The 25,686-nt window shown below is 47.6% G+C and overlaps 2 protein-coding genes and 2 pseudogenes across 2 annotated transcripts; all 4 read left to right on the plus strand.

The window, feature by feature from the left end:
- The first annotated feature begins 1,760 nt into the window (after nt 1–1,760).
- On the plus strand, nt 1,761–3,004 carry LOC120670481 (annotated as a pseudogene).
- A 1,657-nt stretch (nt 3,005–4,661) lies between these two features.
- LOC120670119 lies at nt 4,662–9,002 on the plus strand (annotated as a pseudogene).
- Nucleotides 9,003–11,497: 2,495 nt separating this feature from the next.
- LOC120670483 lies at nt 11,498–12,964 on the plus strand. The gene has a single exon (XM_039950581.1). It carries the CDS (start codon nt 11,498–11,500, stop codon nt 12,962–12,964), a length of 1,467 nt encoding a protein of 488 aa, XP_039806515.1.
- Nucleotides 12,965–23,623: 10,659 nt separating this feature from the next.
- LOC120671295 lies at nt 23,624–24,415 on the plus strand. The gene has a single exon (XM_039951594.1). The coding sequence runs from the start codon at nt 23,748–23,750 to the stop codon at nt 24,036–24,038; it is 291 nt and encodes a 96-aa protein (XP_039807528.1). The 5' UTR covers nt 23,624–23,747; the 3' UTR covers nt 24,039–24,415.
- Nucleotides 24,416–25,686: the final 1,271 nt, after the last annotated feature.

Here is a 25,686-nt window from a genome sequence, read left to right on the forward strand (position 1 = left end):
AGTTGATGTCATCGGCCATGTCGGGGTAGGAATCATCGGGTGACGACGCGATGAGGTTGCGGATCGAGACGAGATGATGACCCGGCAGATCCTCATATGTGCTCAGGTTGGTGCTGACCGATGAGGCGTAGGTCGTAGCCGCGTTGCGCATCCGGAAGGGAAAGGGCGACGGTGCTGTCGCGCCCTCCTTGGGAGGCTCCGGGGCTGCACTCGGTGGTGGTGAAGAAGTGGTGACGCCATTCGCCGTGACACCGGGCTGCGACACACCAGCTTCGACCCACGAGGGGGAGCTGAGGCGAGCCGCCCTGCGCCGCTCCATGAGCGCTTGTCGCGCGCGCTGGCCCGAGCGCCTCCTGTGCTGGGGCGGTGGAGTCGGAGTATCGGGGTTGGCCCCGGCCGGGAGGAGCTCCATATCGTAACCATTGCTGGTTTGCGACGAAGTCGAGGCTCCCGAACCGAAGCACCGTGCCCGCCGAAAGTAGGCGTGGCTCGTCCGCCATCCAGGAAACAAGAGAGAACGAAAACAAAAGTCACGCAACGCTCTCCTACCTGGCGCGCCAACTGTCAGTGTCCTGACCCGGCAGTCCGGCACCAACTAGTAAGATGTTGTGTGATCCCTCACCCTGGATGGTTGATGCAAGAGGTAACACAGGAACACACGAGTTTATCCTGGTTTCGGCCACGGGGTCGTACGTCCAGCAAAATGGTGTGCGAGTGCACTGTACTATCTTTCACCGGGGGTGCTTGCAGTAGGGGGTACAAGCGAAGCAAGAGAGGGAGGGAGGCTTCCAAGTCTCCGCTAGATGATTGAGGCAAGTGCACATATCAGAGGGAGTGAGCGAGAGCCCTGTGTGTGTTGAGAGAGCGAGAGAAGATGAGAATGGAGGAGATAGAGCCCGCCTCCCCCTTTTATAGACACAAGGAGGGGCGGAGTACACGTACGGGAGGGGGTAGAAGTCGTCGTTTCTCCCCGAATCGGGGGCGCACAGTGAACAACTACTATAGAAAGTACACTGTGCGGCTCTGGAGATCATGGCGCCGGGCGTGCGGTTGTCCTGGGTGGCGTCCTGGCCTTGCGGAGATCGCGTCGGCATCCTTGCGGCTCCAGCGGGCATCATGTTGGTTGCTGTGGATGGTACCGTCCTCTGTGCTCGACGTGGCGGTGTCTCGAGGGTCCTGCAGGCGGGAGTCTTGCTCCGGTCAAGGCCTAGGCCGCGTTCGGGGGTTGCGCCCATGCTGATCGAGGGTTCCGCGGTGGGGAAAGAATGAGGAAGGTACGGGGAGTTGGCGGCACAGTGGTGATAACAGTGCCGGGCACGTCTCGCACAGGGCGCTTCAGGCTCGCACAGTGGCGCCACAGTGCCGGGGATGGTTGAGCTGTGACCGGAGTTGGCGGATGGGATTTCGGTCACAACCACTGAGCGGAGGCGGAAGCACGGGGTGCTGTCGAGGGTTCCGGCGGGGGAGCCTCGAGCGAAGCGGAGATTGCTTCCGCGGGTTCGAGGGGGGTTCGAATGGGCTGTACTGCGGAGCTGGGTCGTGGGCCAAGCGAGGATTGGGCTTCTTTGAGTCCTTTCCTTTCCTTCAGAACGGAAGGGGACCGCAAGCCTTCGTGGGCCCGATTGTTTAACTTATGTTTTGCGTTTTGAGGGCGATTTTGTCCCCTTGTTAGGGTGCCCCTAATCATGGTACCCGACACGCGCACTTGATAGTTGAGGATACGCTTAATCATCCGGGTCGAATTGGTTCCGTCGAGGGGCATGATGTTGTGGATCATGAAAGACTACTACACCATGATCTTCTTTACAAAGACTATTTCTCAGAAAAATCTACTTTCAGAGTAAAGACTTTTAGACGCAGGTTAGTATTTGTGCCTACAATTTCTATCGTTACTTTTTAATAGTTTGCTTTATAAATGGAGCTAATTTTTAAATTGTGTCATGACATAGGTTTCGGATGAAACGACATATATTCATGCGCATAATGAATGTTGTTGAGGAGCATGATGAATATTTTGTGCAGAAGAGGAACGCGGCTGGTACCTTAGAACTATCTTGTCTGCAGAAGGTTGTGGTAGCATTTCGACTGCTAGCTTATGGCGTCGCGGCCGATGCTTTGGACGAGTATATTCGTATTGGTGAGTGTACCGCTTTAGAAGCTTTGAGAAAGTTTATTGTGGCTGTTGTTGAAATTTTTGGACAGGAGTACATGAGATTGCCTAATGAAGAGGATACTGCTAGATTACTGGCAATTGGAGCAAGCCGAGGTTTCCCTGGTATGCTTGGGTCCATAGATTGTATGCACTGGAGCTGGAAAAATTATCCTACTGCATGGCACGGTATGTACCATGGACATAAAAATGAGCCAACAATTATACTTGAAACAGTTGCTTCTAAAGATCTCTGGATATGGCATTCATTCTTTGCTATGCCTGGTTCACACAATGATATCAATGTGCTTCAAAGGTCTCCTATATTTGATAGGCTTGCTAAGGGAGAAGGTCCACAAGTTAATTTCAACATCAATGGCAATGATTATTCTATGAGTTATTATCTTACAGGTGGCATATATCCATCATGGGCCACTTTTGTGAAGACTATTGCCAGAGCCTCAAGGTAATAAAAAGAAATATTTTGCAAAGGCACAAGAAGCTTGTAGAAAGGATGTTGAACGGGCATTTGGGGTCCTACAATCTCGGTTTGCTATTGTTCGTGGGCCGGCTCGCTTGTGGGATGAAGAGTCGCTAGGAAATATTATGAGGACTTGCATCATAATGCATAACATGATTGTTGAAGATGAGAGAGATGAGTACACTGATGAATATGATTGCGACTATGACGACATGGAAGCAAAAGTGACAGTATCCCATAATGAAGCGCCAGAACTAGAAGTTTTCATTCAGAATTACAAAAACATCAAGAATAAGGAAACCCACACTCGGCTTCAGACATATTTGATCGAGCACCTATGGAATTACCACCCAGATTTATACTCCCTTGATTAATTAGACAAGGTTGAATATCGTTTGAACTGCAGAGTTTTCTATAGCGAAATAATTAGTTGTGTAAATGACAAAAGTGTGTTAGCTGCAGTTAATCTCTTACTTAATCAGTGTGCTTTTTCTTCAAATTTTATATTTCATTTTGATAACTATAGCATGATGAAGTATTATTTTGTCCAACGATGCCTTATATGTGCTGCTGATTTAATTAATTAGTATTATTTTGTCCAACGATACCTTTTCCGTCAATGTCTCTTTTTTTTCCAACAATGCTGGTGATTTAATTAATTAGCAAATCGAACTTGTTTCTCCCATCACCAGGTTCAATTTTCTACGATCACACGCTAGCACAGTAACGTGACTTATACCCTCTTGAGTTTGCCACATTGCCATATAAAAAAAATTCAGCAATAGAATTTGTTTCTCCCATAACCAGATTCATTTTTCACCAGCCACACATGTGCACAGGTTGTGTTTTCACCAAACAGTACCATCAGAAACCACACATGCACACATTCTTTTCTTGAGCAGAAACACATGGATACAGGTTCACTTTTGACAGAAAGAGTGCACACAGGATCAACATATGATTCAAGTAGCGGCAAACCTTCACCGGAACAAAATAGTTACACCCTTAGCTCGCAAACAAAAGTATTCAAGGCATCCAGATGATAAAAACAGTGAGTGTTTCAAACAATCTCCAATAGATATTGAATACTCATAGGCTATCGAATCCAGTATTTTAACCATACCATTCATATGCTAATAAGCTAAGAATATATGGCAGTTTGCACAGAACAAGCATCAGGTACACGGGCACAACAAGGATAAAGTTGAAATCTCACCACTGGAGCCATCCCGTACGAATTGCTCACCATTGAGCAGATCCTCACGCATCTGGCCACTGAAGTTCGATAGCGGATAAGCAAACCCGGGTTCCTCTAGAGGCGTCGAGACGAGCGGCGCCGGCGCGAAGAGGGCAGCGCGTGGGAGCAGCTCCGCCGTGAGGGCAGCAGGGCGCGGGAGCGGCACCAGTGGAAGGGGACACAAGCGGCTCATCGGCGCGTCTACGGCAGGGCGCGGCCGCTTGTACATGCGACAACGAGCGGTGGCGGCGCGAGGAGGCGGGAGCAGCGAGAGAGGGCGGCGGCCGCGCGACAGGGAGGAAGCCGGGAGAGGGGTCGGTGCTGGCGAGGCAAGAACTACTAGCAGGGCGGCTCGATAGATGGCGGGGCGGCGCATGCCGATTTGTGGACGAGCGAGAGGGGTCAGCGCGGGAGGGAGCCGCCAAAATGGGTGCGCAGGAGGGCGAGCGCGCGCGGGAACGGGAGTACGCGCGCGGGAAGCTCCGATGGCGAGCGGTGGGGGAGGGGCAAACATGGCTACCGGCTTTCACGGGATGGAGGAGGAGAAAGCCAGTGGAGGATTTTAGAAGATCTGTTGGAAGCTGGGTTTTAGCGCCCTTTGCTATTTTTACTGATACAAAGTCATTTATTCTTTGTACTGTAGCAGGAGAAACTGGCATCCAATTGATCCGCGCCAGGGTGATCTGAGCCGTTCAGTCAGCAGATCGAGTGTCTCCTGTTGGAAGAGCCAGGATTTAGCAAACCGAAACAACCGCGTTACCCCACCCCGCAAACTCTTTCCCTCCACTCGACCACTGGTGACCCTCCGGGCTCCGGCTGCGCCCCCCATGCCGCCGCCGCCGCCGCTCCACCTCTGCCTCCGCCTCTCCCTCCACCCGCCCCACAGCCTCCCGCCCCTCCCGCCGCCGCGCCTCCCACTCCCCGTGCGTCGCGTCGCGCCCGATCGCCTTTTGCCCCGTCTCTCTCCGCCGCGGTGGGCCGCTGCCCCTTCGCGCCGCGCAGGGCGAGGCCCAGGTCGGCGTGTGGCCGGATGGGTCCGAGGAGGAGCTGCGGCGGCTGCTGGAGCTGCTCCCGGGGGAGCTGCGGCGGCGGGTGGAGACCCACCCGGAGCTCCCGGCGCTCGTGGAGGTGGTCATGGACCTCGGCCGGCCCCCGCTCGCGCGCTTCCCGTCCGGAGACTTCCTCCTCTCGCACCGACCCATCTCCTTCGACGACCTCAAACACGCCACCTCCCAGGTCCGGGCCAAGCCACCGCGTTCAATTTCTTACACGTGGCTAGTTAGCTTGCTTGCTTATGGTCTGCTATGCCTTCTGGTAGGTTGGGGACTTTGGAGCTGACAACCGAGCCGGAATCAGCCGGACGCTGCACCGGATCAGCGCGATTCGGAACCGGAAGGGCGTCATTGTAGGCCTCACTTGCCGTGTTGGGAGGGCGGTGCCAGGGAGCGCCAATTTGCTTCAGGATTTGGTTAAGGATGGTGGGTCATTGCTGCTCATCGGTCCACCGGGGGTAGGGAAGACTACTGTCATAAGGTAGGATTGGATTGATGGCCTTGATTATTAAGATGTAGACTTAGTAGTTGTTTCATTGAGAAATATTTGTACCAATTAGAATCACAAACACGTATGTTCTAGAGTATGTACCAAATTTAGCATCGACTTGTTGTCTTGGCGTGCAGAGAAATAGCCCGAATGCTGGCTGATGATTACAAGAAGCGTGTGATGATTGTTGACACATCTAATGAGATTGGTGGGGATGGTGATATTCCTCACCCAGGAATAGGCAGTGCCCGTAGGTTGCAAGTGCCTAACCAAGACGTGCAGCATAAGGTTTGTTGCCTTAAAATAACCCTTTGCTTTCTGAAATATGAGTAAGTTCTTAGACTTCGTGCATAAGGAATACAGTTCAGTACTCTTCTGAACCATCCTTCCGGTCAAGTAGTTCTGCAAATTTATTGTCTATGCCACAATGTAATCCATAAGTCTGTTGTCCCTCTTGCATAAAGGGTTCTATAATGATCGATTTGAAAAACTTTCCCAAATTCCTGGTTGGATCACTGATCAAGGTCAAGTTTCTTTGTGTGTTTTTGGGAGGAACTTGGAGCCTCGGTACTTCTACATCCCATTTGCTTCTATACTAATCAACACTCAGTTTACTTCTTAAGAAGGCCACTGGACCAACTTATATGTGCATTGGATACTGATGTTCTTTTGAATACAAAACTTACTGTTACTGCATATGCTAATTTGTTTATTCGGCACTAATCAGGTGCTTATAGAAGCCGTAGAAAACCATATGCCTCAGGCGATTGTTATTGATGAAATTGGAACTAAATTAGAGGCTATGGCTGCTAGCACCATTGCACAAAGGGGAATACAGCTTGTTGCAACTGCCCATGGTGTAACAATAGAGAATCTGATCATGAATCCATCACTAGAGATGCTTGTGGGAGGAATACAGGTAAGGACATTCTGCACTTCATTCAGTGTCCTGTATGATTTTCTGCTGTTCCTGTCTGTAATTTCACTCTCTTTTTGGTGCTTGCCACTTGAAATGCAACACATCAAATTTTGTGTTCGAACTTCAAAGTTTCAAACTCAATAACCATCTCATGTTCCAATATAAGAGGCGATACATGGTAAGATTGTTATTAATGAGTATATTACTTCAGAAAAATGACTATTTATAAAACAACTTTTAAACCTGGTGCACGCATTATTGATCAGTAACATAGGCACATAGGACAATTAGTGATTTATCCATATGTGTCCGAGTATTCAAGCTAGTGTTCGGTTCTTACAGTTTGCTTGCTGAAGGGTGTTTCTATGCTTTTCACACAAGACTTTAGTTCAAAAAATAGTCAATTCTAATGATAAGTGCAGTCTAGAAACTAATTGTTATAGCAGATGCTCAGCTTTCTTCTCAGAAGGCACAGAAGCACTAAATTCTTTTCTTTTTCTGTCTGTATATGTTGCGCTTTTTGTCAAAATAAAGTAGATCTCTTACACGATGTACAATTATCTGTTTGAAAGAGTGTCACACTTGGCGATGAAGAAGCTAACCGGAGAGGGGTTCAGAAAACTGTCCTAGAGCGCAAGGGCCCATCAACATTTACATGTGCTGCAGAGATCGTCTCCAAAACTGAGTTACGTGTCCATCGTAGTTTGGAAGCCACAGTAGATGCTCTACTTGCAGGTCCTCAATGATTTTTTTATTATTTAGCTGCATTATCATGTTAAATTTGATGCTACTATTTATGACATTAGGCATGAAAATATGTAACTCTGTTGTCATCATGATTAGTGTTGTGCTTTTGTTGGTGCAGGCAAGCCGCCTAATGTTGAAATTCGGAAGTTGGGTACAAAGGGATTGGTGCAGGAAGTTTCTGTGCAAAAGGAACAATCACATATTGCTATTTATGAAGATGCAACTCCATTTGACGGTGATTCTCTAAGGAATGCCAGAAGAAGCTTGGACTCTGCATTTAATCTTGATTCTGCCGAAGGACATACAGAGAGGTCAGATGAAGCTGAGTCAAGCTTGAATCTATATGCTTATGGGGTATGGCTTTCTTCAATAGTTCAGTCTTTTGATGATCTGGTTTTATGATCAGTGCTCCCCTTTACACCAGTCGGTAGTTCCTTTGCATAATTGTTTCGTATGCAGGGTGTGGCTACGCTCTGCATTTTGTATAGTTGTGGTATTTGATATGAACTATTAGAGTGCGGTAGGTATGTTGGTTATATAAACTAGAACTATTAGAGTATAGTAGGTATGTACCATCAAAAGTGCTTATCTGGTCAGTTACTTCTAAGCCTCTATGATAACGATCTTTATTTGGTTATATATAGTAACCCTATTAGGGTAGGGTAGGTATGCACCATTGAAAAGGATGCCGAGCTTGTCAGTTGCCGTAAGCCTCTATGATATCAATCATCCCTGATGATCTTTTTCTGTAAAGTGTATCTGAAGGCTGCATGCCTGCATTTCCAATTTGTGATTCTTCTCACTCGGTACACAGAATTGCAAAAACCTAGTTCAGTAACTTGGCTGCCTTTATTTTGTTTGATTTGAATACCCCCTCCTGTCACGGCAACAGTAGCGGTATAACTTTTGGTCATGTGTTCCATTCTAAAGCTTTTCATTAATTTTTCAGTACTTAGTTTGTAACTTATTGGATAGGCTGTTCTAGATCTCCGAGTCAACTGCCTTGCAAGCCATTAAACAGCTGGAGCTGGAGGACATTGTTACTTTAACTTACAATATCAGTGAAGCTGATGCGGTGATCGCGTTACATTCCAAGCTCAAGAAGAATTCTCAGATTCAGGCTGTGGTGAAATCTCAAGATATACCAGTTTTCTTCGTGAAGGTTTTACCTTTGCATTTTTCATTTACAGGGCACTTTTATTTTTGAAGCTCCAGGATGTTTTCTCTCCTTTCTTTCTTATATTGGTCCACTGTTCTTCACAGACAAACTCCCTGTCCCAAATCACTAGGGCGCTTCGCGCCCTCGTTGACGATCACATGGACGAGCTGATAGATTACGGTGATAAGGAAGAAGCAAGATCATCAGAGGAAACTGATGCTCTGGAGGTAACCTTACCATCCCTGCACGTTCTGACCGCCTTCACTGCAACATTTCCAGCCCTTTCAAGTTTCAACAATTGTGCCCTGATGTCATGTCAGGAGGCGAGGCTGGCTATCGAGCAAGTAGTGATCCCCAAGGGCGAGAGCGTGCAGCTGCTGCCGAGACCAGCAAGCATCATCTCCTCCCAAGTGGATCTCGTCGAGAGCTTCAGCCTCAAGTGGGAGGTCGTGGGCCAGGAGCCGATCTCCCGCGTGAGGATCCTCCCACACTTCACGGCCGCGGAAGCCACCGGCGCCGAGCAAGAAACCGCGGCCACCGGGCTCGCAGATCCTGGGAGCCCCGACGACCCGGATCATACCCACCAGGACGGCATCACCAGGCTACCTTTCCTCCCCGAGTAGAGCAGAGCATTCTTTACGGTTCGTTGGCTGGCTCTTTCCGTTTCACCTGGCTGTATATTCATCCCCCTCATTTCGGTGTAACTTTCATCAGAAATCACCTTTTGTTCAGATAAAAAAAAAGGAAAGCACTTTGTGTTTACGAAAAGTTGTTGATACGAGTGCTGCTCTACGCGTACTGAATCTGCTGCGAATCAGAAATTCAGAACCCGAAAACGTTGAGACCGTTGTTCCACGTACGTCTTCCCGAGCTGGTGACGGTACAGTCATCCTCATGCTGTCATGCATCTCCTTCCGATTCCCCTTTTTTACGTGCTACTAGAGCTAAAGCATCCATTCTAATTTAGTACGGAAACAAGGTAGGTAGGTCCATCTTGCACCGGGCCCATTTACATCGTGCAGAATTTTTTTTGCTCAAAAAAGAAAAACATAGTACAGCATTTTTGTGGGGCCCGCCACGTCCGATTCTATACTACAAAAGTTAGAATACTCCCTGGTAGATGCCCTTTGACTCCTGGCTGCATCCAGACATCATCGTCAGTTCGAAGCCAGGCGCCCTTCGAGCGGGGGCCAGCCGCCCAGGGTGGCGCTCCTCGGCTCCTCCCTAGCTCCCGGCCGCCGCGTCCGGCCGCTGGCCGCCCTCGGGGGCCGACGACGCCCCGCCGTACGAGCGATGACGCGCTCGCGTGGCCTACAAGGCCGCCGGAGCAAAAGCCGCCAATGGCCGGCGACGTTGGTGGGACGCATCGGGGGCGGAGGCGGAGCTGCTGGTAGTTGAGCTAAGGCAGGTGACCATGGAGGCCACGCACGAAGAGGCCTCTCAGGCCCCGCCGCCATTGCTCTGCTGGGCGTATAGAACGGGCCGGCGTGCCAGTGGGGATTGACATGGATCCCGGCCTAAACAAGCCGTCGTGCTCGTCGTGCGTGCACGAACGAATCGGGTACGAAAAGGTCGAAACTTTGCAGTGGGTCATTTTGATCCATGCCACTACAATTTTTTGAAGTTGGATTTCATGTTGAAATCCATGCCATTGAGTGGCATGATTTTGAACGTGACACCCAATTTCACGGAGTTGTGGTGGCACGAATTGAATTTTCCAAAACTTGAAAGGCAGAGGAGCCCAATCGTAGGCGTATGTACAACTATTGTACTCGCCTAGTCACCTACCAGGGATGCTATTGTACTCTATCGGTCCTCAAAAGAACGCAACTCTCATTTTCCATGAAGTTAAATATATAACAAAAATTAATAATATTTATATCTCCAGATAGATTTAATACAAAAATATTATACATAATTAGTCTTATTCTACTCATTTTATAATATAAATATTATTCTATTTTGTTTAAACTTTAGAATTGTTTGACTCTTTAGGTAAAGAGAGTTGTATTTTCCTTTTTTGGTTTTTTACAAGCCTCCCCCTAGTTGAGCCCTCCTCCTCATTCATACCCTTACTTCCTGAGACTCCTCGGTCCTGCCCTCCCACGCGTTGTGCTCATCAGTTTTGCCCTCCCGCGCCGCTTGAGCCGCTTCCGTTAGCACAGCCGTGAGCTCTGTCCTGACACGCGGGTCCCGCGCCACGCGCTGACATGTGGGGCCCACACGCCCACTTTCCCATCCATCCCATTCCAATCGGCCAGATGCCCCTGTGGGTGGCCGCTGCCAGTTCGTGCGCCTACCCGCCGCCCATCACCTCCTTCCCGGCTGCGGCCGCTCGGCCCTTCCGCACCGCACCCCCTCCGCGACGCCGTTCCCCCATCCGCGGCGGAGGCTCCGGTCCGCTTGCATTCGTGGCGGCCGATACGCGGTGCTCCCCATCCGCGCCGCACCCCCTCCGCGACGCTGTTCCGCCATCCGCGGCCGGAGGCTCCGGACCGCATCCATTCGTGGCGGCCGCGACGCGTTGCTCCCCATCTGCGGCGGGCGGATCCGCTCCGCTTCCATCCGCGCCGGCCCCGACGCCGTTCCTCCGCGCTCCGCGACACGCTGCTCCCCTCCGCGGCCGTTGGACTTGGTCTGCTTCCATCCACGCCGGCCACGACGCCGTTCCACGCTGCTGTGGGACTCCTGCCAGCGCCCTGCTCTCTGCGCCCTCCGGCCAGCGAGGCCCTGCTCCCTGCTTCCTCCGGCCAGCGACGCCCTGCTCTCTGCGCCCTGCGGCCAGCGCCGGGTAGTCGCCCTGTCCTGCTCTTTGCGCCCTCCGGCCAGCTTCGGGTGGTCGCCTTGTCCTGCTCTCTGCGCCCTGCTTTTGGCCAGTGCTGAGTGGTCGCCCTGCCCTGATCTCTGCGCCCTCCGACCAGTGCTGTGTGGTTGCCCCAGCCGCGACGTCCTGGCCAGCATCATTGCGGCCAGTGCAGCAATTGTGCTATGGTGAAGGCCTCCCTAAGGTAAATTATAACAGCATTATTGCAACTTTTCTTTGCGACATTCAGCGGCATTGTGCTCAGTTATATGATTGTCCTTAGTAGCATTCCAGCGGCATGTTAGCGGCATTGTTCCCAGTGGCATTCAGCGGCATGTTAGCATTTAAATTAGAATTGGGCAGCTATCTAGCATGTTAAATTAGAATTGTTATCATGGTATCCCTCTTCTTGCATCCCTATTAATCAAAACAATTTATAATATTTGCAGCTGCTATTACGATGGATGCAAATATCCCTGATGATTTGCCAAACCTTGGTGATCCAATAGAGGTTGTTGCACCAGTTGATGAGGATGAGAGGGAGTACCCTGAATTATGGGGACATGTTGATAATGTGGAATCTGAGAGAGATGTTGTCATATCAGCACAATTTGAACCCATTGGTGAAGAAGAGAATCAGGAGAATAATGAGATGGGGGTGGATGAGAATGAAGAGGTTCCGGATAGATTGAGAATTGAGTATGACATAGATAATCCTTCTCTCACAGAAGGTGTCACATTCGAATCAATGATGGATTGCAGGAATGCACTTGCCACTTATTGCATAGTAAATAAATGTGATTTTGTGATTGATAAGAGTGAGCCCACTAGATTGACTGTTCACTGTCCAGACAGGAGGTGCCAGTGGCGGATGCATGCTTCCTGTATGCGGAATAGCACAATTGTTCAAGTCAAAGTGAACCCATTTCCTCATACGTGTGTAAGATCAAGAGATGCACAAAAGGCAGCTAAAAGCAGATGGTGTGCCGATGCAATGTTGGAATGGGTGAGACAGAACCCAAGCATTGGTCCATCTGAACCGATAAAGAGGCTCCATGAGAAGTATAATGTGAGGGTGCCTTATATGAGAGTGTTTTATGGCAAGGAAATGGCCCTCGACAAGATTTATGGTCCGTGGAAGGATAGTTTCAACCTATTGTACACATACAAAGCTGAAGTGGAGAAGGCATCTCCAGGAAGTGTTCTTGAGATTGACCACCAAACAGTGTCATATAGAGTGAAAGGCAAGACAATGAAAAAGGAATGTTTCAGGAGGTTTTTTGTTTCTTTCGAGGCTTGTTGGAGAGGGTTTAGGGCTGGATGCAGGCCTTATCTAGCAGTGGACGCAACTGCTCTAAATGGAAGGTTCAGAGGGCAGCTAGTTGCAGCTTCTGCAATTGATGCACATAACTGGCTTTTTCCAGTTGCTTATGGTGTGCTAGAGACTGAATCAACCGAGAGCTGGACATGGTGGCTTCAGAATTTGAAACAGGCTATGGGCTTTCCGGAAGGATTGGTTATCCATACAGATGCTTGCAAGGGATTAGAAATTGCAGTAGACTTGGTGTTCCCTGGAGTGGAACATAGGGAGTGCATGCGCCATCTTGCTGCAAACTTTGGCAAAAGATTCAAGGGAAAGTTGTTTGACGATAATTTATGGCCGGCATCATTGACATATAGTCTCAAGAAACATAACTACCATGTGAGCCAAATGTACAGGAAGCCAAAAGTGAAGCCCTACATGGATGAGACACACACAAAGATATGGATGAGAAGCAAGTTCAATGAATTATGTAAGGTAGATTATGTGAACAACAACTTGGCGGAGTCTTTTAATGCATGGGTTAGGAAAATCAAGGACCTTCATGTGGTGGATTTGTTGGATAGAATTAGAGTGATGATTATGGCCAAGTTTGAGTTGCGCTAAAGAATTGCAAGGGAAAGATTTGCAGGTCACAAGATAATTCCAGTGGTGATGACAAGGTTGCATGATAAAACAAGAGGTTTGAAAATGTCACTCGTTCGGCGCAACCCCTATGAGGCTGAAGTGACTGCATTGGACAGGGAGAAGAGGGAATGGAAATATGTGGTTCACTTGGAGAGGATGACGTGCTCTTGTAGACAGTGGCAGATTACTGGAGTGCCGTGTGTCCATGCCCTCTTTTTCATTACATCCCTTAGTGGTCGGGCTAGAGAAATTGATCAATATGTACATGATTACTACTCAGTTGCCCGGTTTAATGCTACATATGTGGACAATGTGCCTGCTATAGAGTCCAAACATCAATGGGACTTTGTTGATCCTGGATTCGTGCTCCAGCCTCCAGTTCAGGGAAGGGCACCAGGAAGGCCCAGGAAAGTTAGAATAAGATCAAGTTCTGAGGACAGTTGTAACATCCCAGAGTTTTAAAATGCTAAGCAAGAAATATTAAATATGATATCATGCATAATCAACCAAGAAAATGGAATCGAATACATTTATGTGTGCATGCATGTGTATGTGTAGCATATGTCAGAAACCGTAAATAATTTTTAAACTAATGTAAGTATACATATGAAAACAAATAGGCGTCTCTCTAAAAACATGTAAATCAAAGTCTTGTTGAATCAAAGAGAGAAAATAAAAGTTTAAACATAAAATGACAGGTCCTTTGAACTGTAGTGTTCAAAGATTTAATTTATCTGTTAAATTTCAAACTAATCTGCTTTGAAAATAATTTCTAAAATATAGTTCAAATAAATTTTTGTCCAAAACCAAAGTTATAGGTTTTCAAAAGACGAACAACTTTCGTGTTCAAAGTTTTTCGAGTTGCTACACAAAAGTGGGAGAAAAATTTGAATTTCAAAGTATATTGGATATTTTCAAATGCACTCAAGTTTCAATTTTTATCTTTGAAACGAAGTCTCAAATGAAAAAGTGCCTAAAACGAAAGTTGTAGATCTCAAAATTTTAAGCAAGTTTGGTATTCAAAAGTTTTTCGTTTGACCTCGGGAGAAAGGAGAAAAATTGAATTTACAAACGAGAGTTTTGAACTTCGCTTTATTTACGATTTTGCCCTCGCTCCATTTCCCTTCTCTGTTCCTGCAGTGACGCCGTTCGCCGTCGAACGCCGTCGCCTCGCCGTCGTCCACGCGCCGCGCCCCAGCCCTCTCCGCGCCTCTGGTGTTTCCCTGAAGCTTCGCGACATCGCCACGCGGCGCCATCCCGTGCGCGCACGCCGAGGACCGCCATCGAAGCGCCACGGCGACGCCGTATCGCTCCGGCCGACCGCGTCACGCCCTCCCCCCTCGCCTTGACTCGCCTGGACCATTTCCGCGAGCTCCGAGCCGTCCTCACCCTCCCCTCCTTCCTTCCTGAGCGCGAGCCCCACGCCCCGCGAGCCCCTGTTGCCGGGAACGGCCGCCGCCGCCGCCATCAGCGCCGCCGCCCCCTAGCTCACCGTGGAGCTCACCCCTCCACCCTTTCCCGCGCCAAACGGACCCCGTAGCAAGCTCCCTTGGCCTCTGCTGGTGCTCCCCGACCTGCTCGCCGCCGCCCAAGCCCGCCGGGAACGCCGCCGCCGCGGACCAGTCCACCGCCGGCCGCCCCTCTCCGCGGCGAGGCCACCACAGGCCACCATCTCGAGCCCCAAGCCCCTCCAAATGTAGCTCTTGTGCCCCACTCGCTTTTCCCCAGTGGGGCCCCCACCGCCGGAGCCTCTCCTCGCCGGGAAAAGCTGCGCCCTACCTCCTCTGTTCCTTCCCCGTCCAAGGACCCGCGCTGAGAAGAAACAGAAGTCCAGGGGGCCAAGCGCAAAAACGCCATGAACTCAAAACAGCGAACTTTGAAAATACCTAGAAAATCGTAGAAAAATCAGAAAAATACAAATCCAAATGTTTTGGAATCCTTGCAACAATACCTACAACTTTTGTTACATCCAGTTTTGCATTTAACCAATAGTTTTATCTCTATATTAAATATTAGTTTTATATACCTTTGTATGTATCTCCTGTTGTAGTCCTGAACTATGGCTAGTTTTTGGACAGTGTGCTATAACCTAGATGAGTAGCTTACTGTAAAAATTTGATGACATTTTGACAAATCTAGCTATATGTTTCATTAGATCTTGGTTTATGCCTATGTTAAATATAATTAAATACACAGGGTTCTATTTTAGTTTTCATGAGCTGAAATTTTTACAGGATCCTTAATTTAGTTTCTAGATGCTATGGAAAATTTTTGGGAATTTTTAGTAATGTATCACTAGTCCTTTTGTTTTATTCATGAATAAACTTTGTAAATCAAAAACCCTAGTTTCCTTCATTAGAAAAATCTCATATTTTTATTAGAGCTTGGTTTTCAAAATATGATCATGCCTGTACAATTTTAGGCACTAAAACTAAGTAGTTTACTTTGTAGATTTGTAGTTAGACAAATGCCTAGGAAAGGAATCTAAATTGCTATGCTTGCTGTATAGCTCAATAAATTATGAAAACTTTACCACAAGCTCATCTTAAGGAATCTAACCTACTGATACAATTTCAATACCAGAACTTGCATTCTTTACCCTAGAGATTTGTTTTTGCACACTAGTAGTAATAGATTCATGAGTTTTTATGATTTATTTGTTACATCAAATGACCTGAAAATTTTACTGTGCACTAGTGAACCAGTAAAGCATCTCTCATAACAATATCAGCACCATTCTATGTTTTTAGCTTTAGTTATAGTTTTCTCTTGTTTTCCATGTGTTAATATGATGAAAAACACTTTTTCTGCATTTTTTCTGAACTAATATAAAAGAAAAGCGACACACCCAGCTCTTTTATGAGTTAGTATAGATAAAATTCCTACTCTATAAATGACTGCCCAACAGGCTAAAAAAGAAAGTAGTAGCACCTTCCAACTTGAGTTTAGTTGACCTCCATATATATCAAGAAATAAATGCATTATATACATTTCATACATATGCATTGTCGTATTTCATTTAGGTACGATAGAAGAATCGCGTGAATGACGTGATATCGGAGCCGAGCCAGAAGACGGTGAATGGTGGACACGTCTAGAAGATGGACGGGTGGATCCCGATGTACAAGACTGAAGGAAGCTGCTCGTTGAGCAATTCTCCTCTAACTAACACTAACCTAGTGTTAATTCCAGGCAAGCCCCGGAGCATGTCCTATCTATTTTTAAATTTTTGCAACTTATTACCGTTTCTATCTACTTGCGCATTTAAGTTTACAGGAGTTGCTTGGAACCTTAGCTGCATGATCCAGGTACCTATGCTTGAACACTAGTATGTGTAGGTCGCTAGTTGGCTAGGCTAATGGTTCGGTAGAAGTCGAGTGATTTCCTGTCACTCGCGAGAACTATAGGAGTTGAATGTCTACTATATACTGCAACTATAAGGCTCACGGGTGGGGTTGTGGTACTTGTGATACCCCGTCTGTTTAGTGAAAATGGATAAGGCCGCAGTGTGTGGTAGTGGTGTTTAAGCGTTTGAACGTACTAGACACATGCCGAGAATATGGTAATCGGTAAGCTTAAGTACCTGATTGGACCGGCAAGTGGACTTTACTTTCACCTTCTTTGAACGTCGTTTCTCATGCGAGCACATGCGGGTGCAGAGTCGTCGTACTCTGTAGTCGAGGACGGTGACCCTGATCCACAACCCGGAAAGAAAGGGGAAATGTTGCACGTGTGACTCTGCGAGTAACCACGTGACGTGTGTTTAGGTCTGCCTTGCAAGGTTAACAAATTCGATTCGAATCGTCCGCTTCTCACGGTTTGGGACTGCTTAACCCTTTTGCCACATAGAGTAAGAAGTGAAAGTTGAGAACGATGAATATGGTTGATTGGATGGTAAAAGATAATTGTTTTCACCATGGATGCTATTGGATAGATGCTCACCTAGAATGGTTATTTGAACTAGAACCTGAAAACTAAAACCTATAATTAAGGATCCACTCTTTACTGCTTTTCGGCAAAACAAACCCCTCCAGCCAAAAGCCTTGCATGTCTAGATAAAGGGCTAAGTATACCCTCAGTCGGGTAAGCCTTGCTGAGTATTAGAATACTCAGCCTTGCTTGTGGCTTTGTTTTTCAGGTGGTACATCTGAGGATGTGGTTGACGTCATGTACGGGCTTCATCATGACGTCTTGATTCGTCGGTAGAATATCTTTCATTTCTCCGCCGCACTTAAACTCTATTGTCTTTTTATGAATTCAAACTTGGTTTGTAATAATAATTTAATTTCATATTCTATGCTGTAAAATTTGTGGAATGTTGCATTCTCTGGATTGCTTTGTCGATCCTGTTCAAGTGGTTTAATCGGGATTTTACCCGACAGCACTGCCGGATTACTCCGTTTTAAGTGCGTGTTAACCCTAGTTACTGTTTCGGTAATGGTTAGCGCACTTAAGCCGGATTAATTTGGGCGGGGTTGCCACAACAGTGGACTTGGACCAAGGAAGCGAAAATGCAGAAGATGTGGAGGATTAGGACATATTGCAAGAAATTGTAAAAATACAGTAGATCCAGCTTTCGGAGAGGATGAGTATTGGGGTGTAGAAAATGCAGATGGGCCACTAGATCCCTCCACTACGGTGCCCTCCACTGCTGCCTCTGTTATGCCTTCCTCCTCTATGGTGTCGTCCTCTGTTCCTCTATGGTGCCCTCCACTGCTGCCTCTGTTATGAAGAAAATGAAGAAAGTAAAAGAGGTGGCGGGTACAAGTGAGGACCAGGTTGTGGCAAAAGAGAAGAAAAGAAAGAAAGGAAAAGAGGTGGCGGCTACAAGTGAGGACCAGGATGTGGTAAAAGAGAAGAAGAGAAAGAAAGAAAAAGAGGTGGTGGCAAGGAGGACCAAGCGAGTGATCAAGAAGAAACTTGTTCTGGACTTGTAGGACTTTGATGTTGTAGTTTCATGATGTGAACTTTGGACTTCAACAATTTATGTTGTGGACTTGTGCGACGAAGAACTTTGGACTTGACGTGTTACTTATGTTATTTGAAGTTGTGTAGTGGATTATTGTCATATTGAAATTGCTGAAATTCCAAAAAAATTGGTACATGCTGCCGAAATTCCAAAAAAATGGGCACATCAACAATCATGAAATCATTTCCAATTTTTTTCATAAACTCTTCTGATGCTAATATGACTCCATGCAAAATTTCATAATAAAATTCGTGGTGGATGATTCCATTTGTTAACTTCATTGTGGATGAGTAGGTACCTTCATGGTGGATGATTATATTTGTTAACAAAGTGCACATCAACAATCATGAAATCATTCCAATTTTTTTTCATTAACTCTTCTGATGCTAATATGACTCCATGCAAAATTTCATAATAAAATTCGTGGTGGATGATTCCATTTGTTAACTTCATTGTGGATGAGTAGGTACCTTCATGGTGGATGATTATATTTGTTAACAAAGTGCACATCAACAATCATGAAATCATTCCAATTTTTTTTCATAAACTCTTCTGATGCTAATATGACTCCATACAAAATTTCATAATAAAATTCGTGGTGGATGATTCCATTTGTTAACTTCATTGTGGATGAGTAGGTACCTTCATGGTGGATGATTATATTTGTTAAGAAAGTGCACATCAACAATCATGAAATCATTTCAAATTTTTTTCATAAACTCTTCTGATGCTAATATGACTCCATGCAAAATTTCATAATTTTTGGAGCACGTTTGCTATATATTAATTTTTTTGCATGTTATAAGGTAATTGACATTCTCTGTCCGGCGGGCCACTGACCGGCGGGGCCCCCGCGTGCACGCCCGAGTCGGCCCCCCGCACGCACGCCCGAGTCGCCTCCCCACGCAACTCTGGATTCACACTGACCGGAGGCCCCCGCATCCACGCCCACTGACCGGCGCGAGCGCGCGCCCAAAATCCAATTTTTTGCAAGGCCACCGCGCGGGCCGCCTACGCTCCTCCCCACTAAACGCTGCGGCCCGCCCTCTAGAGACACCCGCCTCTGCTCCTCCCCACTAAACCCTAGCCGCCACCTTGCTCCCCATGCCGCCACCGACGCCGCTCACCCTTGCCGCCACCTTGCTCCCTTCGTCGCCACCGACGCCGCTCACGCCGCCACCTACGCCGCTCCCTTCGCCACCGACGCCGCTCACCCTAGCCGCCACCTTGCTCCCTTCGTCGCCACCGACGCCGCTCACAGCCCCAAATTGGGGAAAATATGAAGTTTTCTTGTAACATAGGTATGACTCATAAAAGATCAGAACACTGAACATATTTCATATAGTAGCATAAGACTTTACAACAAGTTAGTGCTCTTCAGTTATGTATATTGGCTAATGTTCCTCGTCGTAATACAGGAGGAGCTTCCAATCGTAAGCTTATTTGATAGAACTACTATAAAGCTATTGCATTGTGCTTACCTAATGCTTTAGTTATATGATGATGTGTTTATAAATGCCGTGCATCCAACATGGACAGATAGACCTTGCACCTGATGACAGTGCATCCAATCTTAAAGCCAGGCATTACTGTAAAGCTCTTGGTTTCAAGTAATGAGCAACTGTGAGTAATGCCCAAACTTTGCTTCCTCTCGACAAATACTCTGTGATCCAAATTTCCCAAGAAAGAATCCTCCATACTCCTGGCTACAGCCAGCAGATACTTTTCTCGGCAAAATCTCCCAAAAACAGAATTTGGAGCCTCCATAAGAGCATCAAATGGATCCTTAAAGCTTTCTTGTTTTGTTATGGAATGCGTAAGTCCTGAGATCATTATGTTGTACTGTATTGAGTCTTTACATTTTTCCTTTGCCTGATAGTACCTTGATACTATTTCCGAATGGCAACATTTATAAATCCATATTAACTCAAGTATACATGGTTTCATGCTGCTTAATGGTGCCACGGCTATCTCAATGCTGCTTAGTTGGTTCTTGCTGTCTATCTCAATTACAAAGGGTACCCAATTACAAATGCCACGGCTCTGGCTATCATGCTGCTTAATGGTGCCACCAAAAACTACTACCTTGTTTTCCACGCCTTTGTGGACTGTATCTGCCAATTAGCTTAATACAATTTCATATTGCAGATCAGCGACCATTGTAAGAAGATCGATAAGCTGCAGGGTTCTGTGAGAAATGCTAAGGAAAAGATGCAGTGGGCGGCAAACTACCTGCATGATGTCACTAAGGAGAGCAAGACAGCTGATGAATTTGCATGTGCCATGGATACTTTTCGCGACATTCTTCAAGAAGCATCTGAGTTTTGCGATGATGAATTGAATTAGTAGCTATTACATGTTGCAAACAAAATTAGCTAGTTTAACTCCAAAGGCCTATGTGGAACTCTTTATATGAATAGGCCATCTTTTGTATGTTAATCTAAACCTTAGATAGTTCTGCCAATGACTATGCTGGTAATGTCTAAATATTTGTAGGGCAATCATCTTAAGCGACCCCTGCATGGGTGTTTTGAGCTCTAAGGAGTTTGTAAGCTCTAAGTGACCCCTGTGTGGGTATCAAGGTTGTCTTTTGTATGGTAATCTAAAGCTCTAGTTCGGCCAATATGCAGTGCTCTTCCCTTAATGTGCAACAGATTTCTTGAGCAAATACAATTGATTGAACAAGTATATGCACTGCTAGAAGATAACCAACATTGCAAAGTCCATAAACTAACATTCACACAACAAGCATGCCCAAGTTGTTGTAAAGAGCCTAAGATCAATGTCCAGCAGGAATAAGTGTAGAGAAATAAACAAAGAAGCAGTGAGGCAAACATGACAAACATGACATACATCAGTACAACTGAACAAAAGGATGACATACATCAGTTAATCTTGTTCAATACATGACAACAACACAAGCATCTCAATACATGTAACAAGCCAGAGCCACTAACAACATTGGATAACTAGTACTACACAATCAATTCATGCGACGATCTAAAATTTCTTCAAAGTCAATGTCATTCTCAGCACACCATGACGCATCGTCCTGCAGGTACTCATCTTCCTCCCATTGATCACAGCCATCAAATGGCAATTCGTCCTCCGGTTCCGATGGCGACCTTGGATTGGCATCTAAAGCCTCTTGGCATTGCAGGGATGTGTATTCGAGTGACTCAGCCATTTCATCTAGCTTGACAAACAACTCATTCACCACATGATGCGGAACAAACCCGTGCACCACCTGGTACTGTGACATCAGCTTCCTCATCCGTTCGGCGTTGTCCTGCATCTCCATAATACAGGCAACCAGGGCTCCCATTGTTCTCTTCTGAATAAGCTCAGGACTCTGCATATATGCAACCAACATTGGAAAATTTAGCTCCATAACATGGCAAGCTAGCTGCCAGGATGTAGTTTGTAGTACTTGATTTGATCCAGATGGTTTTCCCAGAGTACAGCAATGAGGACTTACGGCATTTGCAGGAACGGAGCCCCAATGAACGATATGGCGAGCCAGGCTACTGCGACGGCCGGCCATGCCGTGCACGGCGGGGTCGGACGCACCGGCCTGGACTCCGCTGCCGATGAAGCTTGAACGCGCCCCCTTCTCTGTTGCAGGGCTCGGGATCCCACCGAAAGCTGTGCCGCGGAACGCCTCGAGACCCATGGTGGCAGCGGGGTTGAACGGCACACCGGCGTGGAGGCTGCTGTGCCTTGGCCGCGCCCCCTCCACACCGGCAGGTCTTGGGATCCCGTCGAAAGACGCGCCGCGGGAGGCCTCCAGACCCATGGCGGCGGCGGCGGCGGGGAACGGCGCACCGGTCTGGAGGCTGCCGTGCCTTGGCCACGCCCCCTCCACACCGGCAGGGCCCGGGATCCCGCCGAAAGACGCGCCGCGGGAGGCCTCTGGACCCATGGCTGCGGCGTCGGGGAACGGCGCACCGGCCTGGATGCTGTCGTGCCTTGGCCGCGCCCCCACCACACCGGCAGGGCCCCGGATCCCGCCGACAAACGCCTCGCGGGAGGCATCCAGACCCATGGCAGCGCCGGCAAGGAGCGGCGCACCGGCCTGGACGGCGTTGGGGTAAGCGTGGCGGCGGGGCATGGACTCCATGGCTGGGTCGGCGGCGGGTAGGCGCACGAGCTGGCGGCGGCCACCCACGGGGGCGTCGGGCTGATTGGAATGGGATGGATGGGAAAGGGGGCGTGTGGGCCCCACATGTCAGCGCGTGGCGCGGGACCCGCGTGTCAGGACGGAGCTCACGGCTGTGCTAACGGAAGCGGCTCAAGTGGCGCGGGAGGGCAAAACTGATGAGCACAACGCGTGGGAGGGCAGGACTGAGGAGTCTCAGGAAGTAAGGGTATGAATGAGGAGGAGGGCTCAACTAGGGGGAGGCTCGTAAAAAACTTTTTTTTTGGACGGACGGGCGAAGAGAGGCTTTTTTTTTTTTTGGACCGAGGGGTAGCTATAGGCGACTAGCTTCGTTCGCTATTGCGTCACCATTGGTGCACGCCGGCGGGAACTTCTGGTGCCTTTTTTTTCCCAAAAAAGGAGCTTGGAAGGCAATGCCAAACTCAAAAGTTCAGATGCATGCATGCATGCGGATGTGGCAACAAGCAAGATGCGAGAAGATCCGGATCCATATTACGGCGGCGGTCTTGTAACAACCCGATTCGAGATAACGTGTAAGATCTATTTTATACTTTAAGTAAATCACACTTGTTAAATAACTCTTATTAACTTTCCAGAGACCGGCTATTTAAGCTGGTTCAACTCCCTCACCGTTTCTAGTTTGGGACTAATGGTTCTGCGCCGCGGTGCTATAGTAACCTGCGCGGCCCATCAGCCCGTGGGCTGTGACAATCTCCCTCGTTATGATTCGACGTTCTCGTCGAACCAGCTTACCCATACAGGACAAAGGAGCAAAATCTCCTCTTAACGACCCGGTCCGGGATAACGGCTAAGATCTACTCTACACTTTGAGTAAACCACACCTGCTAAATAACTCTCTTGCGTTTTCATCCTCGCTTCGCGCAAAAAATTTGAACCGAAGTTACTAGCTTCTCAAAGACTGACTATTTAAACTGGTTCAACTCCCTCACCGTTTCCAATTTAAGACTGAAGGTTGAATGCCGCGGCACTACAGTAGCATTGCTACAATAACCGGGGCGGCCCATCAGCCCGTGGCCTGTGACAGGTCTGATTCGTGCGAGGTGATGTAGCTAGATTAGCTGCCTAGCTAGTCTCGACCGCGGAGCTTTTAACCGCCTGCCCGCGTGACGTCACGGCCTACTGACGATTGACGAATGAAACCTGGCGATCAGTAACGGTTTTGCACGCTTGGAACGGCTCACTGGTGGCGAGCTGGTCGAGCCGGTCATGCGTCGTCCACCATGAGCATCAACACAAACAAAGAAACCTTTCGCAAAAAAAAACATCAGCAGCAGCAGCAAATAAACTTGCAAAGAGTTCGACTTTTTTACGAGCAACATGGCTTGCAAAGCCGTTGCGATTTTTCTGAGCTCGTCGTATCAGGTATCACCCGCCGTCGCAGTGCGGCACAGGGGGCCCTCCACAGGCTCCACTCCACCGCTGCATCGTTGCGAGCGCCTGCTATAAATCCTCGACCGGTATCGTGCAACTGCCAAGAAAGCAAGCAATCCAAGCTGCCACACACCGCCGGCTTCACACAAAGCAATCCAAGCTAGGATTCCACGACGACGACCTCGGTCGCGCGCGACGGCGACACCTCCCCGGAGTGTGAGTGCTCTCGGTCCTTCAGTCCCATGGCGTTCAGCTCGGGTACTGCGCTGAAGGTGCTGGCCTGCGCCGTGCTCCTCCTGTCCACCGCCGTCTCGCACGGCCGTTGCGAGGCCGGTGATAGCAGGCCGGCGGCGGTCGTCGTCGTCGTCGTCACCGGCCGGAAAATGCTGGTCGCCGGGAACGGCAGCGCAGCGGCGGCGACAACAAGGGCTGACGTGGGAGTGCCGCGGCTCACTCGCGCGGCGGCGGCGGCAGCGGCGTACTCCGAGTCGAAGAGGTCGAGCCCCGGCGGGCCAGACCCTCAGCACCATTGAACCCTCACTCTCGCGCCGCTTGTTCAGGACCGGCCGCATCGTGCATAGTAAACCGATTCCAGTTCGGTGCGGACATTTTGCCCAACAGGTCCACCGAGTAATTAATAATCATGTATTAATCCCTATGGTCGATGATAATTTACGTTTTGGACAGCTAAAATAAAAATGTAGAGTAATATTATAAGAGATATAATACTCCCTCCGTTTGTAGCGTGTCTATTGTCTCGCCAAAAAATGTTTCACGTTTTATCCATTGAGAATATTAAGAAAGTAGTTTTTAACAATATTTTTTTATCATTGTTCCTAATCATATGCTTCCAAAAGGAAAAGATGTGATTGTATCATACTCTCCCCGTTTTACAATATATAATGGTTAGCACAAGATAATTATAAACTAATTAGTTTGTCCTAAGCATCGTATGATAAAAATGAAGGAAATGTTATCTATTTAGGGGTACTGATGGCCGTTTGACATTGACCTTAACATGTAACTAGTATTTCCTTGATCATGGTGTCCTATGGACAAACATTGCAAGTAAGAGCAGGTATAATGGCAGGCGAGTTGTTGGCGAAATTCTACATGGAGGAGTGAGAAGAGAGGAGAGAGAATGGAGCGGGCGGTTTGTAGGATGTCGGCTTCATGTGGGCGAATACAGATATTGCTGCTGCTATTGGCCCAACAGTCCAAAGAGCATTAAATGGCTACCATGTGGAAGAATAAAAAATGAATGGATGGATGACATGGCCCTTCTCTCCGCCAGCAGCAGGCGAAACCTATTAGTCTTGCTCTAAAGGCGTGAATCTGCCTCCAACAATGCCTTCCAAGTTCCAATCAGTGGCACCTATCAGCAACCATCTTTAGTTCAATTAATAGTACCACTTTTCTAAATTCAGAGGTTTGGTTATGACTTTATTTTTAAAAACTAACACCGATAACTGAACTAAATAGGCATCCTCGGCAGTGACCCTTGGGGTCATCCCGTGATTGAGATTGGAATGAGTCAATCTATTGTTGTAGTGTCAACGGAGATCTATTGTCGCGGTGATGACAGTGTCTGAGGTCTAAATAAACTTGAAAATAGTCGTGGGTTTAATAGTTCATGATGTACACCAACAGAAATAAAACCATAGCATTCACCATTGATGCGATTATCCTTTTTTATTAGTTCTAATTAAATGAGCTAATAGATACTAGCTTAATTAGTTACTCTATCCGTTCCAAAAGGTAGGTCATTTGACTTTTTCAATCCCAAGTTTGACCGCTCGTCGATCTTATTCAAAACTTTATCCAAAACATAGTCAAATTTAAGTCACTCTTGAAGAATTTGTATTCATAAAGCAAGTCACAACAAAAGAAATGATGTTTTGCATAAATTTTTTAATAACACAAGTGGTCAAACTTGGAATTGAAGAATCAAACGATCTATAATTTGGAACAGAGGGAGTAGAAATTAGCATCAATCTCTACAAGCTCCATTGTTGCCTCTCTACAAGCTCCATTGTCGAGGCAACGTGGATATGCACTAAGGGTACATATGCTCCCCTACTACCCAAAACAAGTGAAACCTAAGAATGTGGACTCGGCTTGTTAAACAACAAATATCATAACCATAGCAAAGATAGGACACGATTTCAACAAAGAAATAGC

This window comes from Panicum virgatum, chromosome 4N (genome assembly GCF_016808335.1).
Source record: "Panicum virgatum strain AP13 chromosome 4N, P.virgatum_v5, whole genome shotgun sequence".
Classification (NCBI taxonomy): domain Eukaryota; kingdom Viridiplantae; phylum Streptophyta; class Magnoliopsida; order Poales; family Poaceae; genus Panicum; species Panicum virgatum.